At 38.6% G+C, this 23952-nt stretch overlaps 1 protein-coding gene across 4 annotated transcripts in view; it reads right to left on the bottom strand.

Annotated features, from left to right (window-relative positions):
• Positions 1 to 2222: 2222 nt before the first annotated feature.
• Positions 2223 to 23952, bottom strand: part of TRANK1 (tetratricopeptide repeat and ankyrin repeat containing 1) — a 54714-nt gene continuing 32984 nt past the window's right edge. For all 4 annotated transcript variants that reach the window (XM_032182461.1, XM_032182462.1, XM_032182464.1 and 1 more), the window contains 13 exons: positions 23767 to 23943; positions 19382 to 22249; positions 18634 to 18833; positions 18040 to 18177; positions 15029 to 15172; positions 14245 to 14401; positions 13578 to 13666; positions 11884 to 11987; positions 11387 to 11519; positions 10289 to 10434; positions 5426 to 8499; positions 4154 to 4252; positions 2223 to 2979 (listed from right to left, as the gene is read on the bottom strand). In XM_032182461.1, coding sequence (XP_032038352.1) covers positions 2867 to 2979; positions 4154 to 4252; positions 5426 to 8499; positions 10289 to 10434; positions 11387 to 11519; positions 11884 to 11987; positions 13578 to 13666; positions 14245 to 14401; positions 15029 to 15172; positions 18040 to 18177; positions 18634 to 18833; positions 19382 to 22249; positions 23767 to 23943 — 7442 coding nt within the window. In that variant the 3' untranslated portion in view covers positions 2223 to 2866. The remainder of the gene's footprint in view (positions 2980 to 4153; positions 4253 to 5425; positions 8500 to 10288; positions 10435 to 11386; positions 11520 to 11883; positions 11988 to 13577; positions 13667 to 14244; positions 14402 to 15028; positions 15173 to 18039; positions 18178 to 18633; positions 18834 to 19381; positions 22250 to 23766; positions 23944 to 23952) is intronic.

Below are 23952 nucleotides of genomic sequence, written 5' to 3'. Positions count from 1 at the left end.
CCTCTAACAAGCCTTATTCCCTCCCCACCCCCCTTCCTACCTAGTTTAAAGCCCTGTCAATGAGAGCCCTGTCAATGAGAGCCCTGCCAGCTCCTGGGCTGGTGTCTGTTTTCCCCTTTGAGACAGGTGGGACCCATCTGCAGTTAGCAGGCTGGGTACTGAGTAAAGCATCCTGTGGTCAAAAAAAAAAAATAAAATAATTCCTGTGTTGGCACCAGCCTCTGAGCCACCTGTTTATTAGGTGGCCTTTCCAGATCCTCTGTGCACCCCTCCCTGCCACTGTAGGGATGGAGGAAAACATGACCTGTACTCCTGCTCCATCTACTAATAATCCCAGTCCCCTAAAGTCCCGTTTGATGGTCTTCAGGCTTCTGTCTTCACTATCATCTCTGCCAGCCTGGACTGTTAAAAATAGGATAGTAGTCAGAGGGGTGAACCAGGTTAGGAAGTTTTCTGGCAATGTCCCTGGTCCTGGCCCAAGGGAGGCAGCAGACTGCCCTATGGGTAGGGTCAGGTCAACAAATAGGGCCCTCTGTTCCCCTGAGAAGGGAGTCGCCTACAACAATCACCCTTCCTTCTGTCTTCGTGGAGGCAGTCCTGAGGCGTGGAGTCGACTTCCTTGCCCTAGGCATCCTCCTGGGTAGACTTTCTCCCTCCTCCTCAGCTACTGGTCTCTCAAGCTCCAGGACCTCCAACCTGTTGTGTAAGGGCATCTGGGGAGGCAGGACCGGTAGGAAGGGGCATTGCCTGTTATGTTGAGTAGGGACCTGCTTCCATTCCTCCTCATTTCCTAGGTCCCTTCCCTCTGCTTGACAGGGACAGGGGCTCCGCCACTGTGTGGGGTGTCTCACCCTGGTGCCTTTCCTTCAGGCCTTGCAGGGAGTTGCTCCACAGGTCTATCTCTTGTTCACACTCCCTGATAGCCCTCAACCTCTCCACCTCCACCTTGAGCTCTGCCACCAGGCTGACCAGGTCATCCACCTGCTCACAACTCTCACACACAGTGTCTCTGCTGCCCTCAGAGGGGAGCAACAAGTTCAGGCACTCTGTGCATCCAGAGACCTGAAGTGCCGCATTTTTGAGCTGGCACTCAGTCTGGGTGGCCACAGACTTTCTAAAAAGAGCCGTCTGCTTAGTGATGACCATGGTGGTTTACCTATAGGTAGGCGGCTGGTTGTTCTTGTGAGTAGGGCGGAACACTCTGCCCTGCCTACGGGCACCCTGTCTGCACAAACCGCCATGCCTCGCCCTGTTTGCCCATCCTGGTCACCGCGCTCCCCAGGGGCAGCTTTTGAACGGCCTGGGAGGGGGCGCTGCTGGCTCCGCCTACTCGTCAGCCTCCCACGAGAGGGCTGCCAGGTTTGGTGGTTCCTGCGGCTGCTTTGAGTGGCTTCGATGCGGCAAAAAAGCTCTGCCCACCTCGATTCCCCGCTCCGGGAATGCTCAAATACTCAAGTCAAGGAATTTCTCAGAAACGTTTCCAGGAGTAATTTCAAATGCAAAATACATATCATTATAGAAAATATAACCAGTTAAGGTACATCAATGCTCTAACTTTCCTAATCCTTGATTTTTATGCAATGCAAGTGACTAGCACTGCATTTTATCAATGTATATTTTTAAATTGTTTTATAGGTGCTTGCTTAAGCAACAAGACTTCTTTAATAAGCAGCACTGAGTAAAGAGTCTTCTGGCAGACAACAGCAATTACAATGCAATATATAACCATTACTGCTGCCCACGTTGCTGTGTTATGCAGCAGAATTTCATTTTTATCCATAGAAAGTGTCCCACTTCCAAACCATTGAGCATACTAACATGTTACTAAGCTTTTGGCAAAAGGTAATTATTATAACAGTTTGTTATGTATACAAAGCAGTTCCCTTTTCAAGGCAAACTATTTCAACAAGTAAATAGTACACTAACTACGTTGCTAAACAAGACTAGGGTATGCTGGAGATACTGAAGTCCCAGAAGTAAAATAGTGCCAGTATGAACTGGTACTCTGGCCCAACTTGTAACCCTACTCATGTAGTCAGTCACCTGTGGCTTTCATAAAAACATTCAAAATAAGACAAAAAGTCACATTAGTTTAAACATCTTACAAATTTTATAAAGTGTTATTATACATTACAAAAAGGCTTTCATCAATTAAAATCTATAAAACACAATGTATAATACTCTTTAAAGAAAGATTATCTATATTTCAATCTGTACAGGTAACAGCTTATATCAAAACTTTATCAAATAGAAGAAAGCCCATAATTTTCATACCTATCTAATTATAAGTATGTACATTGTCAAAAAAACACTTGTGTGTTTAGAAATGACTTTTCTTGTCTACAGAAATATAAAGAGATACTCCAAGTACCTCCCCGATGACTCAAAAAGTTGCTGACTCAGGAGAGAGTAGGTTTACAATGGTAATTTAAAAACACCAATTAAAACCTCTTAAAATCAGAGAAACTGTGTTCTTATTTTTCTGAGTATTCCAGCTCAGAAGAATGACAATGTAAATTAACAGGGAAAAAGAAAATGAAGACCGGAGAGAAAAATATCCCTGAGATAAGGCATAAACAGAATTACTCTTCCTACTTGCTTGTTTCTTTGGCTTTTGATTACTTTCAAGATACCACGTAGTTTGAAAGGAAGTTTGTCCTGTCATAGGTTTTATCAATTACACCATCACAAGACTGGTAATTATTCTGACACAATACAAGTGATGAAAAACAATAGCGTAAGTTCCTCTTTTTCTTCACCCTTTTCCTATTTGACCCTATCCCCTTATTCTTCTTAATAATTGTAGAATTTTATTCTAAAATTAGACAGCTAGAGGATAGAAGAGCTACCTGCATATTATTTCTAATTACAATTTCCCATATCTTCCTTTTTTTCTTGATATTTTTTTCCAGGCAAGTTCTTCAAAAGCCATTCTTTCATCTTCTACTTCATCTTCCAAGTCTCTATCATGTACAAAGTCTGTATAAAAAAACAAGAAATTAATGCCAAATTGGAAAACGTGACATCTTGTTCTCTTAACAGCAGAACAAGCTACATCACTACAATTTTATATTTCAGTGTAATATCTTCATATGTGTATAATCATGTTTAAGAAACATTATGTGTATCATTAATTAACATTATTAGGAACACTGCTAGAAAGGAGTGACTCCTAAGCCCCTTGCTACATTACATTGCCCTTGTTACATTGAACATCTGTTTCTATTGTCATGGTTTTTGATTTTTTTTTTTTTTTAAGAATGTCTTCCTCTCTCAAGGTTCAATTTCAGCACACAATACATTTGCTAATTGACTTCAGAAGAGGGAAAGAGCATACAGTTACTTGTAAGACTGTGAGAGCACTCCCATGCAGTCTTAACTACATCTTTCTTGGAATAGAAAGGTGTTAACACTTTTTATGCAATTTTTGCAATTCTATACCACTTAAATATGTGCTAAACCTTAAATATACTGGAGGGCAAAATGAAGTTTTAAACTTGTCCTCAAAGAATGTAATAGATTGCCACCCAAGTATGTTGCTTTGTTTTACACCAAAAGTGAAATGACTAAAAAAAAAAAAAAAAAAAGAAATCCAACAGCATGTAGTTTTTTTATTATTATTATTATTATTTCTCCTCCAGATAAATCTTATAAAGCAAGTTAGTTTTATTAGGAAGCTGATTTTCAAGAACTTGGGACCACAGTGTTAACTGCCAATAAATGCGCTCTTGCAGCATAGTTGGGGAACAGCACTAACTTACTAGGAAAGATGAAGATAGCTTCTCTTCTGTTCCCTGGCCAAGTTTCTATCCTGAAGACAGCACCTGAACCATAGGTACATGTACCTCTGTATGCACACACACACGCACATACTTCGTGCACACTCAGATCCACTGTGTGCCAGGAGAGGGGGCTTGCTCCATTTGGGCCACCCTGGAGCCAGATGTAAGTCTCCTACTCTTTTATAAAGAGCTGCTGAGGGAAGTCCAGATAACTCGTGTCTTTGCAGAGTTCACCTGTGAAGTTTCTTGTTGCCTAGAGGGTAGTGAACATCCACAACACCGCTGACCCAGAGATTAAAGTGATGCTAAGAGACCATTACCAAACAGTGACCTCTAGGGGGCACAGAAGTCTGTGTAATTTGAAAACTTACCTTCCTTAATCCTATGCAAATCCATTTTCTTCAGCCATTTATGAGCCTCATCAATTACAGCAAACAATTTGTTGGCACGTTTGGTTATTATTTCTTCAGCTGAAATGAAGCAAAGTTAGCATTCTGTAGGAACACTAGCTGAGAGATTGACAGCCAAACATGGTGACACAGAGACATGCATGATGCTGATGCAAAGCTAGAAGTCCCGGTTTCCAGTGATTTCATGTACAGAAAAAATTCACTACCATGCATAAAGATGCATGGCACTCCCCAAAATAATCAACATTAATAGCACTATAAGGATGGAGAGATGAGCTTCTCCTGTCATACTGTCCCTTTTTGGGGAATTAAAATTCCTGGCTTTCATTATCCTTCTGAAATTCCACATGTCAAAGAAACACAAGGACCCAAGATGTTGCAATCCTTTTTCAACAGCACCATTAAGGACATGAAAAGCACTCTTTATAAAATGAGGGAAAACTAGTCTCAATGGCAAATCATTTCTGTAAATATACTTCTACTGAGTGGAAAAACAAGGCAACATTCAAAGAATTGTCATAAAGAAATCAACTATTACTCAATTCAATCTACTACATCCATTATATCATCCATTATACCAGTGAACTGCCATGGTTCACTGAGCAGAAACCTAACTAAGTAATAAGAAAACTTTATTCATATAAAAAACCCTGTCCATTAGGAGCAAAGAGAAAGCTTGAACGTTAATGTGAAGACCACAACTTAATGGTCAATTACAAACGTAATGTATTGCACTGATCAGAGCTGAAGAATATTAAATACTCCAGTTTTTCATTACTGTCAGCCATCACGGGCAACGTGACAACTTGACAGGGTTGGTGGATTTCTACAACTAAAGCCAGTAACAATATTTTGATTTAAGATGTCACTTTCCCACAGCAAGCACCCTAAACAATTCTGCTCCTAGGCTACTCATTCAGTGATTCAATTTCACTTGAAAAAATTATCATACAATAATGCTTTCAGCATGTGAGAAAGAAATCATATATCAAAATAATGATAAATAAATACAATATATGTATTTGCTAAGTACCATAACTTACTGGACTTCGTAACACTAGTTTTTCCTTTTAAATATTTTCTTACTGTCTCAGTACCTTTCCCCCTCAGCTACCTGACATAGCACTTTCTTATTTCTTTCTACCACATGAAGATTTTTGAATGGAGCTTTGTCTAGAAGGCTGGCCACAGATGGCATATTAAATTGTTTAAAAGAAAACTGATAAATCCTACCTTCAGCCCAGGCTTTTCTCTCATAGATTTCCTCTACCGCATCTGAAATCATCTTAATATTCTCTTTTATTTTTCTCTGGTGTAATTTGGGGCCTTCTTTATATGCTAGATGTTCTTGGGTGCAAGCCTTTTCTGTAATGGCCTCTACTATTTCAAGTCCATCTTGTATTTTTGGATCTATTTCTCTTCTGAAAAAGTCAGCATAGTTTCTGTAGGCAGTGTTATTATTTTTGTGTTCATCCGTGTTTCTGTGCTCTATATAAGCTTCACTGGCCACGGTAACTGCATTTCTCTCCACCTGCAACTTTTCTTCCCCACTGATGTCTGTTGGTGTCACACCTTCAGGAGCATCTGCTTCCATGTTTTCTGTTTGGCTGAAGTAGTTCTCAGCACTCTGGATAAATCTGACTCCACAGAGGTCACACTGGGTTTGGTCAATATCTGCTTTTCTGAAGACTGCTGATAGAAAATTCTCTCTTCCCATGGCAACAGGCTCAGCTTTGGAGCAGGCCTTCCTTTTCCACTTCATGTACATAGACACAAAATGGAAAACACGGTGCAGCTGGCGCTGAGCAGATGCTTTCTGCTCTTGCTTCTGTTGCTTGCTGAGTGCAATCACTTCCAGGGGATCCTTTTGGTCATCTAAGCACTGATTGCTTTCAAGTTCCTTTTCTATCTCATCAGCATATTCTGTCTTATCCAAAGAGGTTATAAACCTGTCAAGGTTTACAGTTTCATACAGAATACCTCGTGTGGGTGGATGCCCCTGAGCGTACACAGAGTCCCACTTCCATCGGCAATCAACTAAGTACTCTGCATCTCGCTCTGTCAGAAGCTCTTGCAGGCCTACAGCAATTTCTCTTACATGTGTAGCATCAGCCACTTGTTCCACTACTTTTAGCAATCTTTTAGGCACTTTAGAGGGAAAGTCTTTTCTCATTGATTTCAGCATTGCCTTTATTTCAGGGAAGTGTTGGTATAAGAGATATTTACACGTAGAATTCTGCACCTGGTCAGCATTCAGTATCATCACTAAGCACAGCACTATAGTTCGCTCAGCTTCCCCTGAAGTTATGCACTCAGGATCCTCAAAAGCATCCAGAATGACACGGAACCTCCCATGAACTCCACATAAAATTTTTGCTAGATAACAGAGATGAAATCTGAAATCCTGTTCAGCTGTATATATGTCCTTTGGTCTATACTCTTGTATAATGGAAAATGTCTCTGTAAATTCTTTGTTATAGTCCTTGCTTCTGAACAAAAAATCCCAGTAATGAATAAGAGCAATGTAACTCTTTGGAAAGCACAGAGTAACATTCTTGTTGAGACGCATCAGGACAGCACAACAGAGAATGTACTGGAACTCCAACATCATCACCGTATTTCCTATGCTTGGAATCAGGAATCTTGTGCATTTCTTGACCAGGACATTCATAAAACGGAAAAACAGTCTTTTACAGTTTTCTGGGTTCTTATGAACATAAAATTGCTCAAATGAATTTTCAAGAAGTCTAATGAAACACAAGTGTGTTCCTGTATTTTCTGTATTTTTGTCAGGTAGCAACATTCCATGTCTGCCATCTATTCCTTTGATCTCTCCTCTGTGATGTTTGCACTTTGGGGAGTCCTTTGCCTTTGACAAAGCAAGGTTTAGCTCTCTGTTATAATCATCCTCTTCCTCAAAAAGAAGTTTCTCAAATTCTTCAGGATATCCTGAAGATAAGAGAAAAACCTTCATGGCACTTAACCACAAGTCACTTGACTCTCTTCTTGCCCTAGCATCTTCATTTTGAAATTTAAATGTAATGTACTCATTCAACACTGCTCTACAGGGTTTGGAAACAATGTTACTGAACACCAGTATTTCTTTGCATGCCTTTGGGTTCTCTGACAGTATTCTCAAATGAAAATGATTAGGAAAAAACATTTCTAGGAGGGCTTTACATGATGCATATTTGTCAGGAGTCAAAAAGTCAAAGCTTTTGCACTGACTCAGTAGCTCTTCAGGGAAAGTGCGTGTGGCTTCCAAAAGCAGTCCATTTATTGCTGCCAGATGCATTTTACATTGAAATACTGTCCTTGCTTCATGGCGCAACAAGGGCTTATGTAAATCCTCACAGGTTTCATCTTCACAGTTCAAGCCAACAATGAACTTGCTACAAATACCAGGGTAATGCTTCTTCCGTAACTCACGGATGATAGAACACAACCTGCTTAGCAAGTGCTGCTTCAAAGCTGATTTTACATCCTCTGTGCTTACTGAGAAATTACCTTTTGTCTTCCTCTCTTTTAGACTTGACTTGTCTGACAAAAACTTTAGGATGGGTTCGCCTTCATTTTGAGACACCTGGCAACAACTGTCACCTGTTGGAACAATCCCAAAATAGGCGAAGCATGATTTCACCATATCTTTCTCTGCATTGGTGGCTGCTTTCTTCAAACTTTTAACCAGACCTAGAAGAGCTATTAAGCCACGTGTTGCCTTAAAGAGGATGTCCTGGCTTGGAGCATTGCAGCGAGATAACACAAAGAGAACTTCAACTGCACCAGCAGAATGATTCAGAGATAGAAACTGACAGTATGCGCTGCTCAGCTTTGCAAAGTCTCCCTTCAGAGCTCCCTGCAAAAATACAGCTTCAGCAACGCCAGACTTCTGCTTAGTTTCTTCACAAAGCTCAAGGGCTTCTCTTAGCATGCCCTCTCTGTCTGCCATGTCCAATTCCGAACAGTGAGTCATATCAGCACGGGCTGCAGCAAGCAAGCAAGATGCACGGAACTCTTTTATAGTTGTGAGGTTGGCTGCTTCCCGAGCAAACCCGTGTTGTTTCATTAGCTTTGCAGCTTCTTCCTGCCGACCTTCTCTTTTCAGTAAGTCTGCTGTTTGGCGCAAGCATCCACGAGATTTCAGAAACTCAAGCTGATCCTCTATATCAAGTTTTGAGAGGACCCGCATCATTTCCTCAGTTTTGTTCATACTTAGGTACTTTGCAGCTGCTTCCAAATACAGCTGGTTTGCTGTACATGGAAGTTTGGAAACCATTTGTCCTCTTGTATTTAAGATCTCTTCATATCTGAAATAAAACATACATCAATTTACTACCATGGATGATGAACCTAGAATGATTAACCTAGGTTAGACACGAAATAACTATTTTTTTTTTTTTTGTTAAGTCCCCCAAACATGAAACAAATAGCTGTCCCAAGAAGCCCTTGTTTTTTAAAAGGCCAACTATTTCAAGCACCATGCCTGTCAAGCAAAAAACAATCACATCATCCTAAAAGACCTACAAAAAGAATTTAGTTACAACATAAAGATGCCTGAAACAAGATCATTAAAATTTCTGGTATGACCAAGATTGCAAGGTTTACAGCATTAGTAAATCTTTATCCATGATGTCATAACACTACTTCCAATTATTTTAACCACATTTTGCCAGTGATAATCTTCCATTTGTTAAAGTAAGCTTCAATGTTGAGTTGTTCTTTGTATGAATAGAAGCCAGAATTAAATAAAACAGAATATCAATAAATTCTCCACAGGCCAATATAGATAATACCCTGTAAAACTTACATAAACCAGTCAGTTTAGAGAACTGTTTCAATTCTGTTGTATGTCTCTACATACACTTTGCTACCTACCCAGTGCCTGTACAGAGTACCTAGCTGCATCTTTCAAAACATACACTTTAAAGCACTCAGCAATTAATTATTTCTGTCTGAAGCCAAATTATTAAGATACACCCTAAGACAGTCTTTCAAACGGGTTCTCTCCTGCTTGCTGAGAATGATTAATTTTTTCCTCATGGGTGAGTAAATTGTTATAAGCCTATCATTACTATTTTCTGATGATAGTGATGGGAGTGCAGATTTTAGTACCTTTACTGATAAATTTGCATAAATGATTTGGGGAGGATGATTTTAAAAAATCATTAGTTGGTAAGGTGAGTTTAATGCTTGAAGTTTTGGACCAAACTATCTCTACATATTAAACTAGCTTTAGTCCTCTAAAAAAAGTTGCCATAGCATAGGAATTATTAAATATACATCACAAAGAATCTCAGTGAATGTGTGTACTTATTGTAGGCCTTGCTGAAAGTCTAACTAGTGTATATATTAGTAAAATGTCATCAAATTATTTGTAATGAAAGGTGTGGCCAATTAATGAACTGTTTGCATAAGAGTGTTCCAATGAGGTCACAAGGATGCTGCCAGATGCAAAGTTCTGTCAAAAAGATACTAATAAAATCAGTTTATCACGAACAGTGTGAAATGGTTCTTAATTGTCCTGAGTGACCATGGCAGAGTTGGTACGGTAAAGCTCATCCCAGAGACTGCAACCGAGATTCATCTTAGAGAGGCAGTATGAGTTGGTCATTTACTATTCTTTGCTCTAAGTTAAAAGATTTTGAGAAGCAAATAGTTCAATTGCCACAATGACTACTGTATTACATACCACATATCTAATGGTTATACACCTGCAGAAGTCAGCGACAAAGTGACTAAGTCCCTGAAGTATTAGAAAAGTAGTATTTAATTTCTGTTAAACATTTTGATATACTTAAAAAAAGGACTGGCCAAAAAAATGTGCATGACTAGTAATACAGAATTGGAAAAATAGTGTAGTTTTCCTACTAGGCTAGGAAAATGAAGCTAGTCACTGCTCAAGCAGTGACTATAGTGGAATGCTTTGCCCATGTTATCAGGACCCCAGTGAGAATTCAGACAAAGTTAATTTAACTTCATATGAAACCAAATCACCAGCCAAAACTCTTATTAAAATTTTAAGGAAAGCCAGCTGCATTATGCCGAAGTTGAAGACAGAAGATAGAGAATTATTTTCAATGCAGTCTTGAAAGGTACCTTTCAACTGCCTTTGCTGCTTCTTCATAGAGCTCCTCCTGACAATACATCTTAATTGCCAGACCAAACTCCTCAATTTGTTCATAACATTCAGATGCTTCTTTGTAGCACTGGATTTTCTGATAGTATACTGCAGCTTCTTTCATCTGCAATGCAGAAGTCAATAAGGAAACTGAAGTACTCGAAACATCCAAAACTACACAAATAGAATAAATTTAGTAATTCCATCATGTAGGTGTTTTATACAAAAGCACACTCTAATAAAATGTACTCTAAGTTTTTAACGTAATCAAATACTTAAAGTAACCATTATTAAAACTGAACAGATTTGAAAAAAAGCCTTCAAAATAATTGTGTTGGAAAAACTAGAACATAAAATTAAATGTATTACAGGATTTCCGAAGTACTTGCTATCCTCTGCCTGCTATTAAAAAAAACACCACACATGCTTCTGTTGACTTGCAAATTGCTCAAAATTAAACAGTATTAAATTAAAACAGTTCTATCTGCAGAAAGGGAACCTTCATCTTGCATCTCAAATATTTTGGAAAAATTACTTTATATTACACTTCGTCTTTTGGTGGAAATGCACTGCAGACAGAAAGATTTAAATACCCTCACAAGCTTAGAAAATTTTTGTGAGTACATTGCTTAACCCTTGCAAGTTTCAGGGTTTCATTTAGGTGGCTGTAATCAGTGTAGCTACAATATCAGAGTATTATATGAATGAAGTAGCAGGTAAAGTTTCGTGAATCAATCCATAATCGGCTTTCAACTGCAAAGCAGAAATGACTGGTGACATTTGAGGAAAGCCAAAGAAATAAACTTAGACTATATAATTGCATCATCCTCCGATTCATTGCTATTACAGCTGTTCTATGAAATGCTTCCGTCTTGAACATGTTTCTCTTGAATGGCCCAGCTTAAAGAGCTGTTTTGGTTCTACTACCATGCCACAGAAAGATGCTATTATCTTATGAGTTCTGAAAGAGATCACCTTTACAAATTCTATAAACATGTACAAGCGCCAAATCGGAGGGAAAAGATCTGTAGCAAAATGAAAAGGGATAAGGAGAGGATAGGGTAAGGATTTAATACCTTTCCTAACTTTTTACACAGTTCTGCACAAAGTCGGAACTCCTTCGACTGAAGCAGGCATTTTAGTGATAGCTTTGGTTCTCCACACTCCAAATAAGTTTTTGCCAATGTCATATATTCCATCTGCTTTTCCCTGTAGAAAGTAAAAAAATAAGTTAGTTACAGTCATTTTAAATTATATTTAAAAATTACAGGACCTGTCACTGAATCTAACCATATAACCAATCTAACATCATATGTTCTTCACACTTAAACTGAGGAGGTAAAGCAAATAAGCAGTGGGATTAACTGGAGTTGAGCACTACTGATGGCATATGCTATCCTATCTATATCCAAGAAAAAAAGCCTCCTGAGTTAAAGCAAATCATGTTGCATCTCTCTGACATAACCAGAGAGCTGACATAACCACAGGACATCTTTTCCCTGGGTATCTTCCCCCCACGCACCCATGAGGTGGCAACTTAGAATGACACCCACTCACATGCATTTATACTTACCTGGGGCTGCTTTTCTTCAAGTGCACTTTGAGAACAGCATCATGTGCCAGGGCCAGCTTTGACTTCTCCAATGCTCCTCCCTTTTGGTAACATTTGGCTGCCACCTGGGTGAGATCATACACAGCATTCACACACGTGCATCCAACTCATGGCTTATCACATATACGCAACACTTAATTTTACAGTCACTGTAACAGAAAACAAAGACTGGCAGAGTGCCTAGAAGAAGGAAAAGGAAAAAGGTTGCGGAATGTTTTTAGGACAAAAGGAAAAGCTATGAAGTCAGTCCACATGTGGCTATATCATAATTAGAGTTTTAATTAAAATGTTTTATGAAGTGATAAAAACAAAATACCTGGTAGGCTGATGGCACAAATAGTGGTTTGGACCATTATCCAAAATGCACGTTGCATGTGTGCTAACTGGTAAGTCACTAGGCACACCTGCCATGTAACAGTATTAATAAAAGCTAGGAAAACCAATGCATGCAAGGTTAAATCAGAGAACGTGGAAAATTTATTCATGTTTTTAGCTTACCATGCCCCTTCTGTAATACATTAAAGAGAATCACTGAAAGTTAGCCAGGTTTCAAGCAACCACTGCTTAATTATCATCTTCCTCATTTTGCCACACTGTATTTCTTTATTGTATCAATTAATTTCATACTTCTGTTTGGAAAACCCATATTGCAAGCCACTCTTACAGCAGCAAAATTCCCCAGATTATTTCTTTTTATATAGCAATGATACGCAAAGATCAGATTATGAAGAAAACAGAACAGCAGATAATATAGCTACTACATTTCAGGGTTTTTTTTTTTTTCAATTGTGTGCTTATTATCTAAACCACTTTCTGTCCACATAGAAAACTGCTTTCCCTCCCATCCCCCCCAAGGAGAGAAAAAGACTGTCTGTATAGTGGCAACTCATTAATCTTTGCCTTCTTATAAATATTTTCCATAGAAAAAAAATGTGCTGCTTACATCAAAAAAGGAATCTTTCCTTTTGCTATCAAAAATAGTATCCAAAAATTTTATTTGCTTCCACTCCATTAGCTATCATGCCAAATTTGGACTGCATAAGCTACGAAGTCAGCAAATAAAAGTGTGTAAAGTATCAATGTTCTTTAAGTAATAAGGGAATTAAACATAATTTTGCTACACATTGTCCATAATTCTTAATGTAGCAAACTCCCTTGGTCTTACATGCTGTTCCTTAGTAAGTGTTTTGTATCCATCCCTAATTACCGACCAAAAAACCACAGAAGGCTCTGAGATCGTCACCCAAGTCAATATATTTCAAATAAATGCCTATGGTAATGTGTAATGGTACTGTCAAGAATGTGGTTTAAATTCACAAGTTCCAGTCAATTCATATTGTTGCTAATAACTGTTTTTCCCAGTCATCTTTGATCTGTACATATTAAAACTTTTTCTCCCTCACAGGACTGCAAATTTCTGGGTTGTGAATTTAGGATTACAGACAATAGCCTTGCTCTCCCCACTTTTTCCAAGTTGTTTCCAGGTTGTCTGTAGACACCTACAGAACTATAAGCCACAAAATACAAAAATAATAGAAAAGCTTGCTACAGAGCCAGTAAAGATTTACAGACAATGTTATAGAAGTAAAGAAAATAAGAAAGTTTCAAAATAGGCAAGAATCCTTATTTCAGCATATGCTATCACATGCTCCTACCTCCCAGAACTGATGTTTAGCATAGTAGTCTCCCTGTGCAATCCATTCTTCTGGGGATGAAGTTTTAGCAAACATGCTGTCATCGAAGTCTAGGACAGTGGAGGAAATCATTTTATGTTAGAATAGATAGAAAACAGTAACCACCTGCTATGGACAGAAGTTAAGCATTGATATCTCCTAATATTCCAAATTCTGTATGGTTTGTGCTCACACCAGTAATGGTAACTGTGAGTACATCTTATACCTCCCAACCAGCACTGGAAATAAACAAGTTAGGTCTAGTTTTGAAAGGCCTCTAAAAACAGTGTTTATTTTTTGGACAAAACTTTTGAGTAAATCCACTGTCTTTCTAGAAACCAAGTCCTCTTATTTGATTAAACCCCCTTCAGCTGGCATGGTATGCCAAGAACCATCTTTATTACTGTGCAGAAAAAAAAAATCAATGAATTAGCAATGAATTTATTTATTAATATATACAATTAATCTTCAGAGCCCAAACAAATAAAACCCACTGAAACAAGTGGAAATTTGTAAGCGTGTTATCGATGCATACTGTTAGAAGGACCAAAGAGCTTAACATTCTTTATTACACAGCCTGAAATCAAGACAGCATTCAGTAGGTTGTCCTGTTTCAGAGTCTTTTAAGGAAGTTTTATGATGCCTTTACCTTTATTTTCATCTGTTTTGACAACCTGAACAAGTCCCCTTTTGATGAAGTACTTAAAAGCTGGAGCCCGTTTTTCACTATTTTCGTCAAATATCCAAAGATTGACCCTGGCTCTTGTAATGGCAGTATACAATTGCTTCAGTTCTCCATTCAGCATCTGAAGCAGAACAAGAACAAAAAAATCAAAATAAAGTAGAATAAATACCAGATGAGTTAAATTATTAGAAAGTGACACACTTTGCAGTTTTAAGGAAACAGCGAATATATACAGTGAATAACAAAAAATGTATCTTTAAGCAAGTCTAAATATTAAATATGTGATTTTTAAACTACATAAGCAATTGTCCAGATAATTTGCAAACTACTGCTACAGCAAACCTGGCAGCAGTAGGTCTGACTGTCCGTCTTGTTTTGAATCACTTGCACATGCAATCACTTTTTTTTTTTTACATTACAATTCTGAAAATATCTGACTTAATTGATCCTAAAAAGTTTCCTTAATTTTAAGGGGATGACAGTGATCTGAAACCAGACTAAAATAATAATAAATAGCAAACCAGCTTGCCAGTGTTTAACTATGGTAAAAATACCTAAAAGTCTAATGAGTTGACTTCGTTTCTTAACAAATTACATTCACAAAAAAGATCTTTCAAAAAAATATTTAAACTGCTGAAAAGATAAAACAACCTCAATAAACATGTAAATACAGGATGAAAGTATTTCTTGAAGAAATTTCTCTATTTCTAGGAGTAGATTCCTATTCACCATGTTATGAAAAACTCACCTTGTACATTTTTACATTAAAAGGAGAAGGTCTCTTTTGCAAACCAGTAGCATCCTCTAAAGGCACTTCAATTAGCAATTTGCTTCCTACTTGCATTTCTGAATCCGGAACATAAGAAGAAATGATCTTCCATTCTTTGCCAGCCTAAAATGTTAAAAGAATTAGGTTACTTGTATACAGTAATCACTACTGCCCATATATGCAAAAGACAAGGTCATACATAGGTTGTGACCGACAAACACAGCCCCAGCTTAAAAATGGCTTAAAGGAGACAAGCAAGACAAATTAATGATCTCAGGGAAGAACCTAAAGAAAGACCATCAACTGCCATCAAGAAGGCTAACTTCATAACTTTTGAGATACAAGTCTGTACCAGGTGGCCATCAGGCTGAAAACACAGAACAAATTAAGAAGAGGTACATCTGGGACTTTATCTTTGGCAAACAAATCATCACTAGTGTTCATGTAAATGATGATAGGGTGGAGCCCATAAACAAAACAAAGGGGTTGAAGCTGTGGAGGTGGATCTATCAGTATGACACACAGGCCTATTTCTCACCACGACTGTAAACCGGCAAGAGAGCTCATCAGTTACATGATGAATTTATTAAGCTCACTGTGCAACAGCAGTGGTCACTAGTGCTGGTCTGAGCCAGGGGGTAGAGTATAACTGACCAACACACACTGCTACTTATAAGAAGGCCCAGAAATGACCAAAAAAATATTTGTGTGGGATAAAAGAGACTGGTCATACTGAATTGGACTCCAGCATATCTATCTGTGAGTAATATCTCTAAATGTGCACAAACATGCTTAAATGTTTCAGTGTGGTAGCAGATCTGTGTTGCACACTCTCAAGCCATGCAACGAGCATCAGCTCCTAATCACACCTTTCTGAAGGTTTCTGACCCCCCACAAAACTAACAACACAGAAAATTCTAAGTACATTTTAAATTGTTATGCTAATTTTATTCCCTTTCAGACATTTTATGGAAAAATGATTACAAAGTGCCAAGTTTGTGCCAGAGACTGAAAAATACTCTTATTGTGGCTAAATAAGCTTTTGTTTACCCCTGTAGTTCAGAGACTCAAGCAACCCGATATAAGTTAGTCTTCTTTGTGAGAAAAAATACAGAAAACTTGCAAAGTATATTTTGCAGTTCTGATTGCAATAAATCATCAAAATGTTCCTAAGCCTGTTATGGATTACAAAATGATCAATTTGATCAATGGTTTGCTGGATTTTAAGGATTTGGCATTTTTTCTTTTTAGTTTCTTCGTTGAAATTTGCCTCTTAAAACAAGACTCATGCTAAACCTCATTTCAAACCCAATAAAGACCAAATCAAGTGAATTACAAAAAGCTACGTATGCTGTCTTTACAACAGTTCAGAGATTCTCCTCCTCAAACCAGAAAACTTCAGTGTGAGCGTCTTCCTTGCCTGCTTGTTTGACTCCTCAAATCAACTCGTTAACTCATGACTCACACGAGGATGGAAGATTTATATGAAAGTATTTCTCCAGGCTTGGCATATATTAGCCTAGCTAAGTTAAAATACTCAGCACACTCAACGCTGTATTCTGCTATTAGTTCATTGTTTTTCTGAGCACAGCTCGCATCACCAAAAACACGTCAACTTTGAGAAATCTATCATGACAACCAGTATTGCACTGTGCCTGAATCACAGTAAGCCACATTCAGTGTCACTTACTGCAAGCACCTTCCTTGTCCCCTCACCTCATTGTGTCTACTAGCCTCTATGAAAAGCCACCAGCAATTTCCTCTAGTTTTCTTTTATACAACTGTGGTTTTCAGTTGCTGAAAACCGCATCTGAGACACTGTTTTGAGGGCTAGAGGCAGAGGGCACCTGCAAGAGATGTTCACACTAAATGTGAAGTTACCCAACAAGGCAGTTGTGGGAGTGTACAAGTCTCTGTAGGCATGCTCAGTAAGGATACTGCCTATTACCTGGCCAGGATGGGTCAGTGATGATCCAGCAACACTGGAGCTGCTGTGCCTGACAGCTCTTTGTGAGAAGCCTTGAGGACTGTATTCCCCCTGACTGACCGCTCTCTCAGACATACGTTTTGATTTTTGGGTGCTCCTGCGGGGAAGCAGGAGTTGAACTCAGTCCTTGTTGGTCCCTTCCAACTCAGGATATTCTATGATTCTACGATCCCCACCAGTTCCAGAGCTACCTCAACCTCCGGAGGGGCAGGGTCTGAGCTACCTGGAGAACTACAAAGGGGGAAAAGGGAATAGATAAAAGTGACAACACCTCCAGGAAGGAAAGCCTTCTTCATTCAAGGTCATACTAGGGAAGATGGTCTCTGTCATAGACTCTGAGACTCTTCCAAGTTTCCTAACAACTCCTGAGATAGACCAGAGTGAGTTTTCTGGAATTAAGCTGTGTATGGCTATAGAGCATGCTTCCGTCATCACACACATGCACACACTACTTGCTTCTAAACATAGTTGTTTTACTAAGCTTTTAATTAAAAAAAAAAAAACCGTTTCAACTTATCTGGGGCTGGCAAATGATTTCAAGTCTGTTAACACACTAAAAAAACTGCACTGTGAACACAGTGGTCATGCAAAGCGGGGGGTCTAAACTGATTTTTTCAGGACCCAGCACCCCAGTATAAGGTAAAAAGTATGCAAGAATGGTGGACTGTCACACTTATTTCTCCGACCTGAACAGAGACCAGGAGGGACATGTTGCAAGCTAACAGAATAGTCTAGATATGTGGCAGAAGTATGCATGCACACCTGCTGTTCTGTGAACCCCAAGGCTCTCCCTGAATTGGCAAGAGACAATCTGAAGGAAAATGTAGCACTAAGGGAAGACAGATTCTCACTTCATAAACCTATGAACTATATTTTTTACTGTGATGAAGCCACCTGCCTTAAGAGGAAACTGAATCCTTTTCCAGCGGGAAAGACAATTAGATTACATGTAAAATCAACACATTAAGGAAAAAAATGTAGAATATGGATAAGAATTAAATACCTCTGAGTCTGTGAAAAAGTTGTAAAGGAGTACGTCATCGAATTCCAAGCCCTTGGCTTCATAAACTGTCAGTGCAAGTGCTAAACTGAGTTCCTTTGGTATTTTCTCCTTTGCTGTTTCGTTTGCAACTAATATTACCTATCATAAAATATATTAATAAAAGGATGTGTTAGAAAGCAAAAAAGTAACAGCCACAGGCAGAAAACATAAATATGTCAAGATAAAGCAAGAGGTTTCTCAAAACCAGACAGGATTTAACACACACTTCAGCACACTACACAAAGCTGCCCCTAGAAGACTGACAAATGCATGGTACAATGGGACAGATGCAGATCTGGTGTATGAAAATTTGGAGTTAGATAAGAATTGGACCAAAAAAAATCATCTGATGCAATTAAGAGCAGGAAGAGCATGCATTAAGAAAGAAAGAAATAGAAACCAACACAACGAAGGTTTCAAAGTTTAAAAAGCATAATTTATCAGTAATATAAAAGGGCTTATATGGACTGTCCATAATGTCTTTTAAAGTGATTATTTAATTAGCAACAGAGCTAGAAGAATCTGCGAAAAGCTGTATACCTAAGAAAACCAAACCTGATGTGCTCCAAATTCAATAGGTTGTGTTTTCCTTTTATTGCCCCTCAGCAGAATTGCTAGGTCACTAAAACTGCAGGACTCCAACACTGTAGGTTTGGGTCCATCAAAGAGACCACAGTCCTTTGGAAGCCGATCAAAAGATTCTGGGAAATAGCACTGAAGCAAATCAACCACTCCAGATGCTAGACGGAGAATACCTACAACAAGCAGAATATAGATTTTAAACTTCAGTCAGGCTGCCTCATACTCACTTGCAAACACACTAAAAAGACTGTTAGATTTTTGAAAATCAAGAAATATGACAAAAACTACTAGTCAGAGAAAAAGGAAGCTGTAAGGTCCACCTTGTTTCTACTTAGGCCTGCAAAGATCTAAAACATGCTACAAATACTTAGCAGTGTCCTCATAAAATGAAGGTCATAAACAAAACTAATATGAAAAACAGAAGTAGCTCAATCCTGCAAAATCTAGCAACTTGAGGATGGAGCCAAAAAAGCATGCATGATTACTTTCTGTTACGTTTTCATTTAAGTCAAATATAGACAAAACATGCAGTAAGCATGAGTGTTTGAGAAGTTACTATTTTTCAAGTGTTCATTTTTGGTTTTCCTGTTGAGATGTCACAAAAAGCTGATCATCTAAAAAAAAAGCCCGCTTAAAGATGCTTTGAATTAGCCAGTAGAAAACTTCAATAATTTGTGACATCTGAAAAGCACAGGTTGAGATAATAAATTTGTTACTCTACCTGAATGGGACCTGTAGTTCTGGTACAACTGATATATCCTTTTTGGTTTTCTAACACGCTGCTTCTTGTCTATGGAGTTCTTGCTTGCATAATGGAACAGTGACCTCAGATCACTAAAACGAAAAGCAACTCCTTTCATTATGCTCTGGGCAGTGTCACCTGTTAGAAACATGGCATTAGGATCATTGATGCATTTCATTAACAGCACTAGCTCAGCTTGGGTGAAATCCTGAATCTCATCACCATAAAACTCATGGATGGACCATGGCAGCTCACTGAGCTTTGACAGTCTTTGAGATAAATTATATAGCAAGTCTTCTTCATCAAAGTAGCTTCTCTGAGACCTTATTTGCTGGTAAAGATGGAAGAGGTGATAGATTTCACTCCTGTCTTCTGTGAAGTTTGGCGATCTCTTCAGACCTAGCTTTTTGTACCCCTCCTCAGTGAGCTTACCCCCAGTGCAATTCAGCGCCTCAAAAGAACCTTTCAGAAATGATTTTATTTCTTTCCAAACCAGTGCAGGATTGTACAAGCTTTTACCTTTCACCATTTTTGGCCATATTTCATTTGCAAATACATCATAAGTCACAAAAGTACGAGGGTCACTTTCCCTAGAGTGTGCATCTGCAGCTCCTTCCTCATCACCATGTTCCACTTCAGCATTACCTTCTTCATTCTCATCTTGCCAATTTGGCACCACCAACTCTTCCTGGGGACTCCAACCAACAATGGTTCTTTTAAGGCTTCCATCTTCATTCCTTGGAAAAAACGGGTCAGGCATGGATGCATCCAGTAACAGCAACAACTGCTTGGAGGTGACAAACAGTGGGAAATTTTCATCTTTAATATCTTGTAGCCTATGAACACTTGGTTCCAGAGGCCTGAAATGACTGGTTATCTTAGATGACTTGCTAAGTTCAATGAAATTCTTCTGAACTTCCTGGCACAAGACAGGATTTTTTGTCACAAAGATCTGGTGCAGGTGCTCCAGGCTGTTCAGTGTTTCTGCACTACACGCATGGTCTTCATGGTCATCACATAGATTTGTTTCTCCACCAGTTGTGTCCACAGGAACCTTTTCATCCTCACTGCCTTGCACATCACTCACCTGCTCCTCACTGGAATCATCACTGTCTTGTTTTTCTCCATGCTCTTCCTTCCCTAACCTCACTTTTTCAGCTTCACTGCACTGCTTCTGCCGCCAAGTTTGCCTTGCCAGCAGAGGACTATTTGCCATGGTGGATCTTTCCCAGTACAAATAGAATTTCTTCCAAAGCCTATACAAGCAGCAAGTTGTCTTCCCTGTCCCACTTCGCCCAATTAAAATGATTGGTTCTATGGGCTTTGGATTGAGGTTAATCACTGCATGCTCCAATTCCCCCACTCGGAATGGGTATTCAACAGCAAAATGTACATCGTTTATAATGTTAAGTGCCATGTTAGCACTGAAGCTGTGGAATTTCATTATATTGTATTCCATTTCTGCAGCACTGGCTGGAGGGAAATACTCAGGGAAAGTATGTTCTTTTGATTTTTCTGCTTCCAGATCTTCAATGTAACAACGCGGAACACGCTTTTTTACTGTGATGTTGTAGCTCTGATGTACTTTATTGATGCCCTTGAGCTTCTTCCTTAAGATGCAGGATAAACCCCGATTGTAGGATATACATATGTTATCTAAGACACGTTTCAGCTTGCAGTGGTCAAGAACAATGGCCCAAATTCTGATAATTTCTGTGTAAACTCTTCCTGATTTTTCTGGAAGACCTTTTGTCTGTTCTGTCTCCATAATCTTTTCTGCACTCTCACTGCAACGAGGAGAAAAGTCAATCGCAAGTTCCCATAGCATTCTTGCACCTTTGCCCAATTTGGCTTCATAGAGCTGGATATCAGCTTTCAAATGTTTCAGTGGCTTCTGAAGAACCTTAGTCCATTCCCCATTGCCAAGATGCTTAATTGTCATTATAGTTTTAGTTTTCAGATAAGGAGGTATAGCTTTGCTGCTCAACGTCTTCAACGTTTCAGGAGTGCACTCTATTTCCCAGGTCATGTTATCAAACTCTTGCACATGTGCCTCTATATCCAGAATATCTCCTTCCTCGTCCTCTGGTTCTTCCTTCTCTCCATTAGAGAGGTCCATACTAAATTCTTGTGTTTCCTTCTTTTCCTTCCAGTCATCCCCTTTTCCTTCAGGATTAATCACATTTCCACAAGGTTGCAATGATTCCTTTTTTCCCTCTTCCATAGTAGTCTGGGCTGAAAATGGCTTTTGTAACAGAGAATTATTGTTTCTCAGTGTGTCACCTAATTTTAATTGCTGAATTAAAGCTCTGATTTCCTGCACTAGACTTTCCTGCAGAGTTAAGGGGTTCTTTATTTTTTCCATTTCCTGCTTCACCAACTGATCATTTTTTGTCTTTACAGAACAAGAGGTTTTCACATCGTTATGTGTTGTGTTTCCAGATGGTGCTTTTAATAATGACCCAGATGAAGAACATCCTGAGCTCTTCGTCTGTGATATGTCAGAGACTGGAGCAGACTTAGCTGTTTTAACTGACTGTCCTGCTATATTCTGCCGGTACTTCTTCTCTGATACAGCAGTTTTCCAAGCAAGTAGCAGTGGGTCATTTTTTTTAATTCTGTGCCTCACATCTCTTCCTAGTTTGTTTTTTATATTGAAGTTAATATAAAATTTTGCCAATGAATCCATTATTTTCTTTGTCTGCTTTAAAAATCCTCTCTGAAAAATAACATGCATCACTGTATCCCCATTCTTATCTTGTATGTTTGGATTAAGATATGGAAAGTCAGAAGGTCTTGAAGCAAAGAGATCAAGCAGATAGTTCAGAATGTTTAAACCAATGCCATCTGGAAACGACAAAAAAAAAACAGTTGCTTTACAATGCTGCTTTGTAGTCCAACAAATTTTAATACCTTTTTTATTTACTACAGTTACTAAACAAAAATCAATTTGCTTTCAAAATACAAATTCTACATTATATGTTTGTAAAACGTACTTGGTTGAAATATCTCAAAACAGCTTTTTCAATATTCAGGAAAAACAATACAGTGGCAGCAAAGCTGTAAAAATCTCTAGTGTTGCAACTGCTCCTGTAGCATCAGTCAATTTAATTCCTTATTCTAACATACAGGTGCAGACATTCATTCATCTTCCAGCATCAGTTACCAAAAGCTGGTGGCTGTGGTCATGTAGACAAGCGGAAGCTCTGTGTACTGCTCTGGGGTCATCTGGTTCACTTTAATATGCTACCCTGAAGGAATCTGAAGCAGATAGCTTAGAGTTACTAAACTAACCTGTGGCAAATCCCAACTATTTCCTGATATCTGAGGGTCCCAGAGCAATTTCCTACAGGATAGAATTAGTCCAATAACTCCCTGAATAAAAAAAATAAAGAATTCTACAGCTTTCTGATTATCATCCAGATAATATAAGTTATTTCATCCTGATAATACGTGTGAAACATTTCTTTCCTAATAAAATTAGTGACTCAAAATCACTAGAGGAATTTCACCTCAACTCTGCACAGTAAAAAAAAATTAAAAGATACCACGTTTAGCCTTCTAACTCTTCTGATTTAAAATTTATAGTTGGCAGTACCTACGTTTTCAATCTCTCTGAAGCTATTTAAATGAAATGTGTTTAAAAGTGAATAAATAGTGTTTTAAATTTTAAAATGCCTTTTTTCTTAACTTAAAGAAAAATCAAACCTGACTTTGGGAAAAATCAAACCTGACTGATTTGACAGTCGCTCTGAATTTCTTACATTTACATGTAAGCCCTACAGTTCTGCCACTCACTCTTCTGAACAAAACTTTGCTTGAATTACAACTGAAAAAACAGGGGACAGAATTTCAGATATCACTGTCAGATTTCCTTCAAGGTCTGCTGCCATCAACCTGCCTTTATATCCTAGATCCTTCATATTTACATCATTCTCACCTACAACAAATTTTACAGGGTTTCAAAGAATTGTCTTTTCAAAATCAGCTCAAGTAAACAAGAATACAGTCACAAAAAAAAACAGTAAGTGATGGAGACATTACAGCTGTCTGAATCCCACTAGTCACCTGAGCTGCCATTAACTTTCCTCATAGCCCCAGCCCCAGCAAACAAAATGTAGAACATCAGATTAATAAAGACTGCTGCATATCCTCTGGTCTGCAAAGTTTGAGGGCTGAGACATGGCCAAACAGCCTGGTCTGCTGCCTCTACTATCACATCAAAAAAAAAAAAGCAGTGAAAGTGGCAGTGGACTAGAGAGGGAAGAAATAGGATGTCTTCAACAGTTGCTGTGAAAAAAAGAATGATGCAAATCTGCTCGAGACATTTGTGTGCCCTAGACCCAGGCACACAAAAGCCTTACCTTTTTTATCAATATAAATGTAAACTGCAGCATGCAAGGGAGTATCTCCTTGTGCAATGGAGATGTTCTTAGGATCTGCACCCTTAATCAACAGCAAATACACCAGTTCAAAATAATTCTTTTCCAGGCATATTTGCAATGGTATTTCAGAGTTGGCTCCAATCCCATCTGGCAGAGCTGGTATGA

This window comes from Aythya fuligula, chromosome 2, assembly GCF_009819795.1.
Source record: "Aythya fuligula isolate bAytFul2 chromosome 2, bAytFul2.pri, whole genome shotgun sequence".
Classification (NCBI taxonomy): domain Eukaryota; kingdom Metazoa; phylum Chordata; class Aves; order Anseriformes; family Anatidae; genus Aythya; species Aythya fuligula.
The sequence above is the reverse complement of the archived record's forward strand: the minus strand, read 5'-3'. Positions and strand labels throughout refer to the sequence as shown.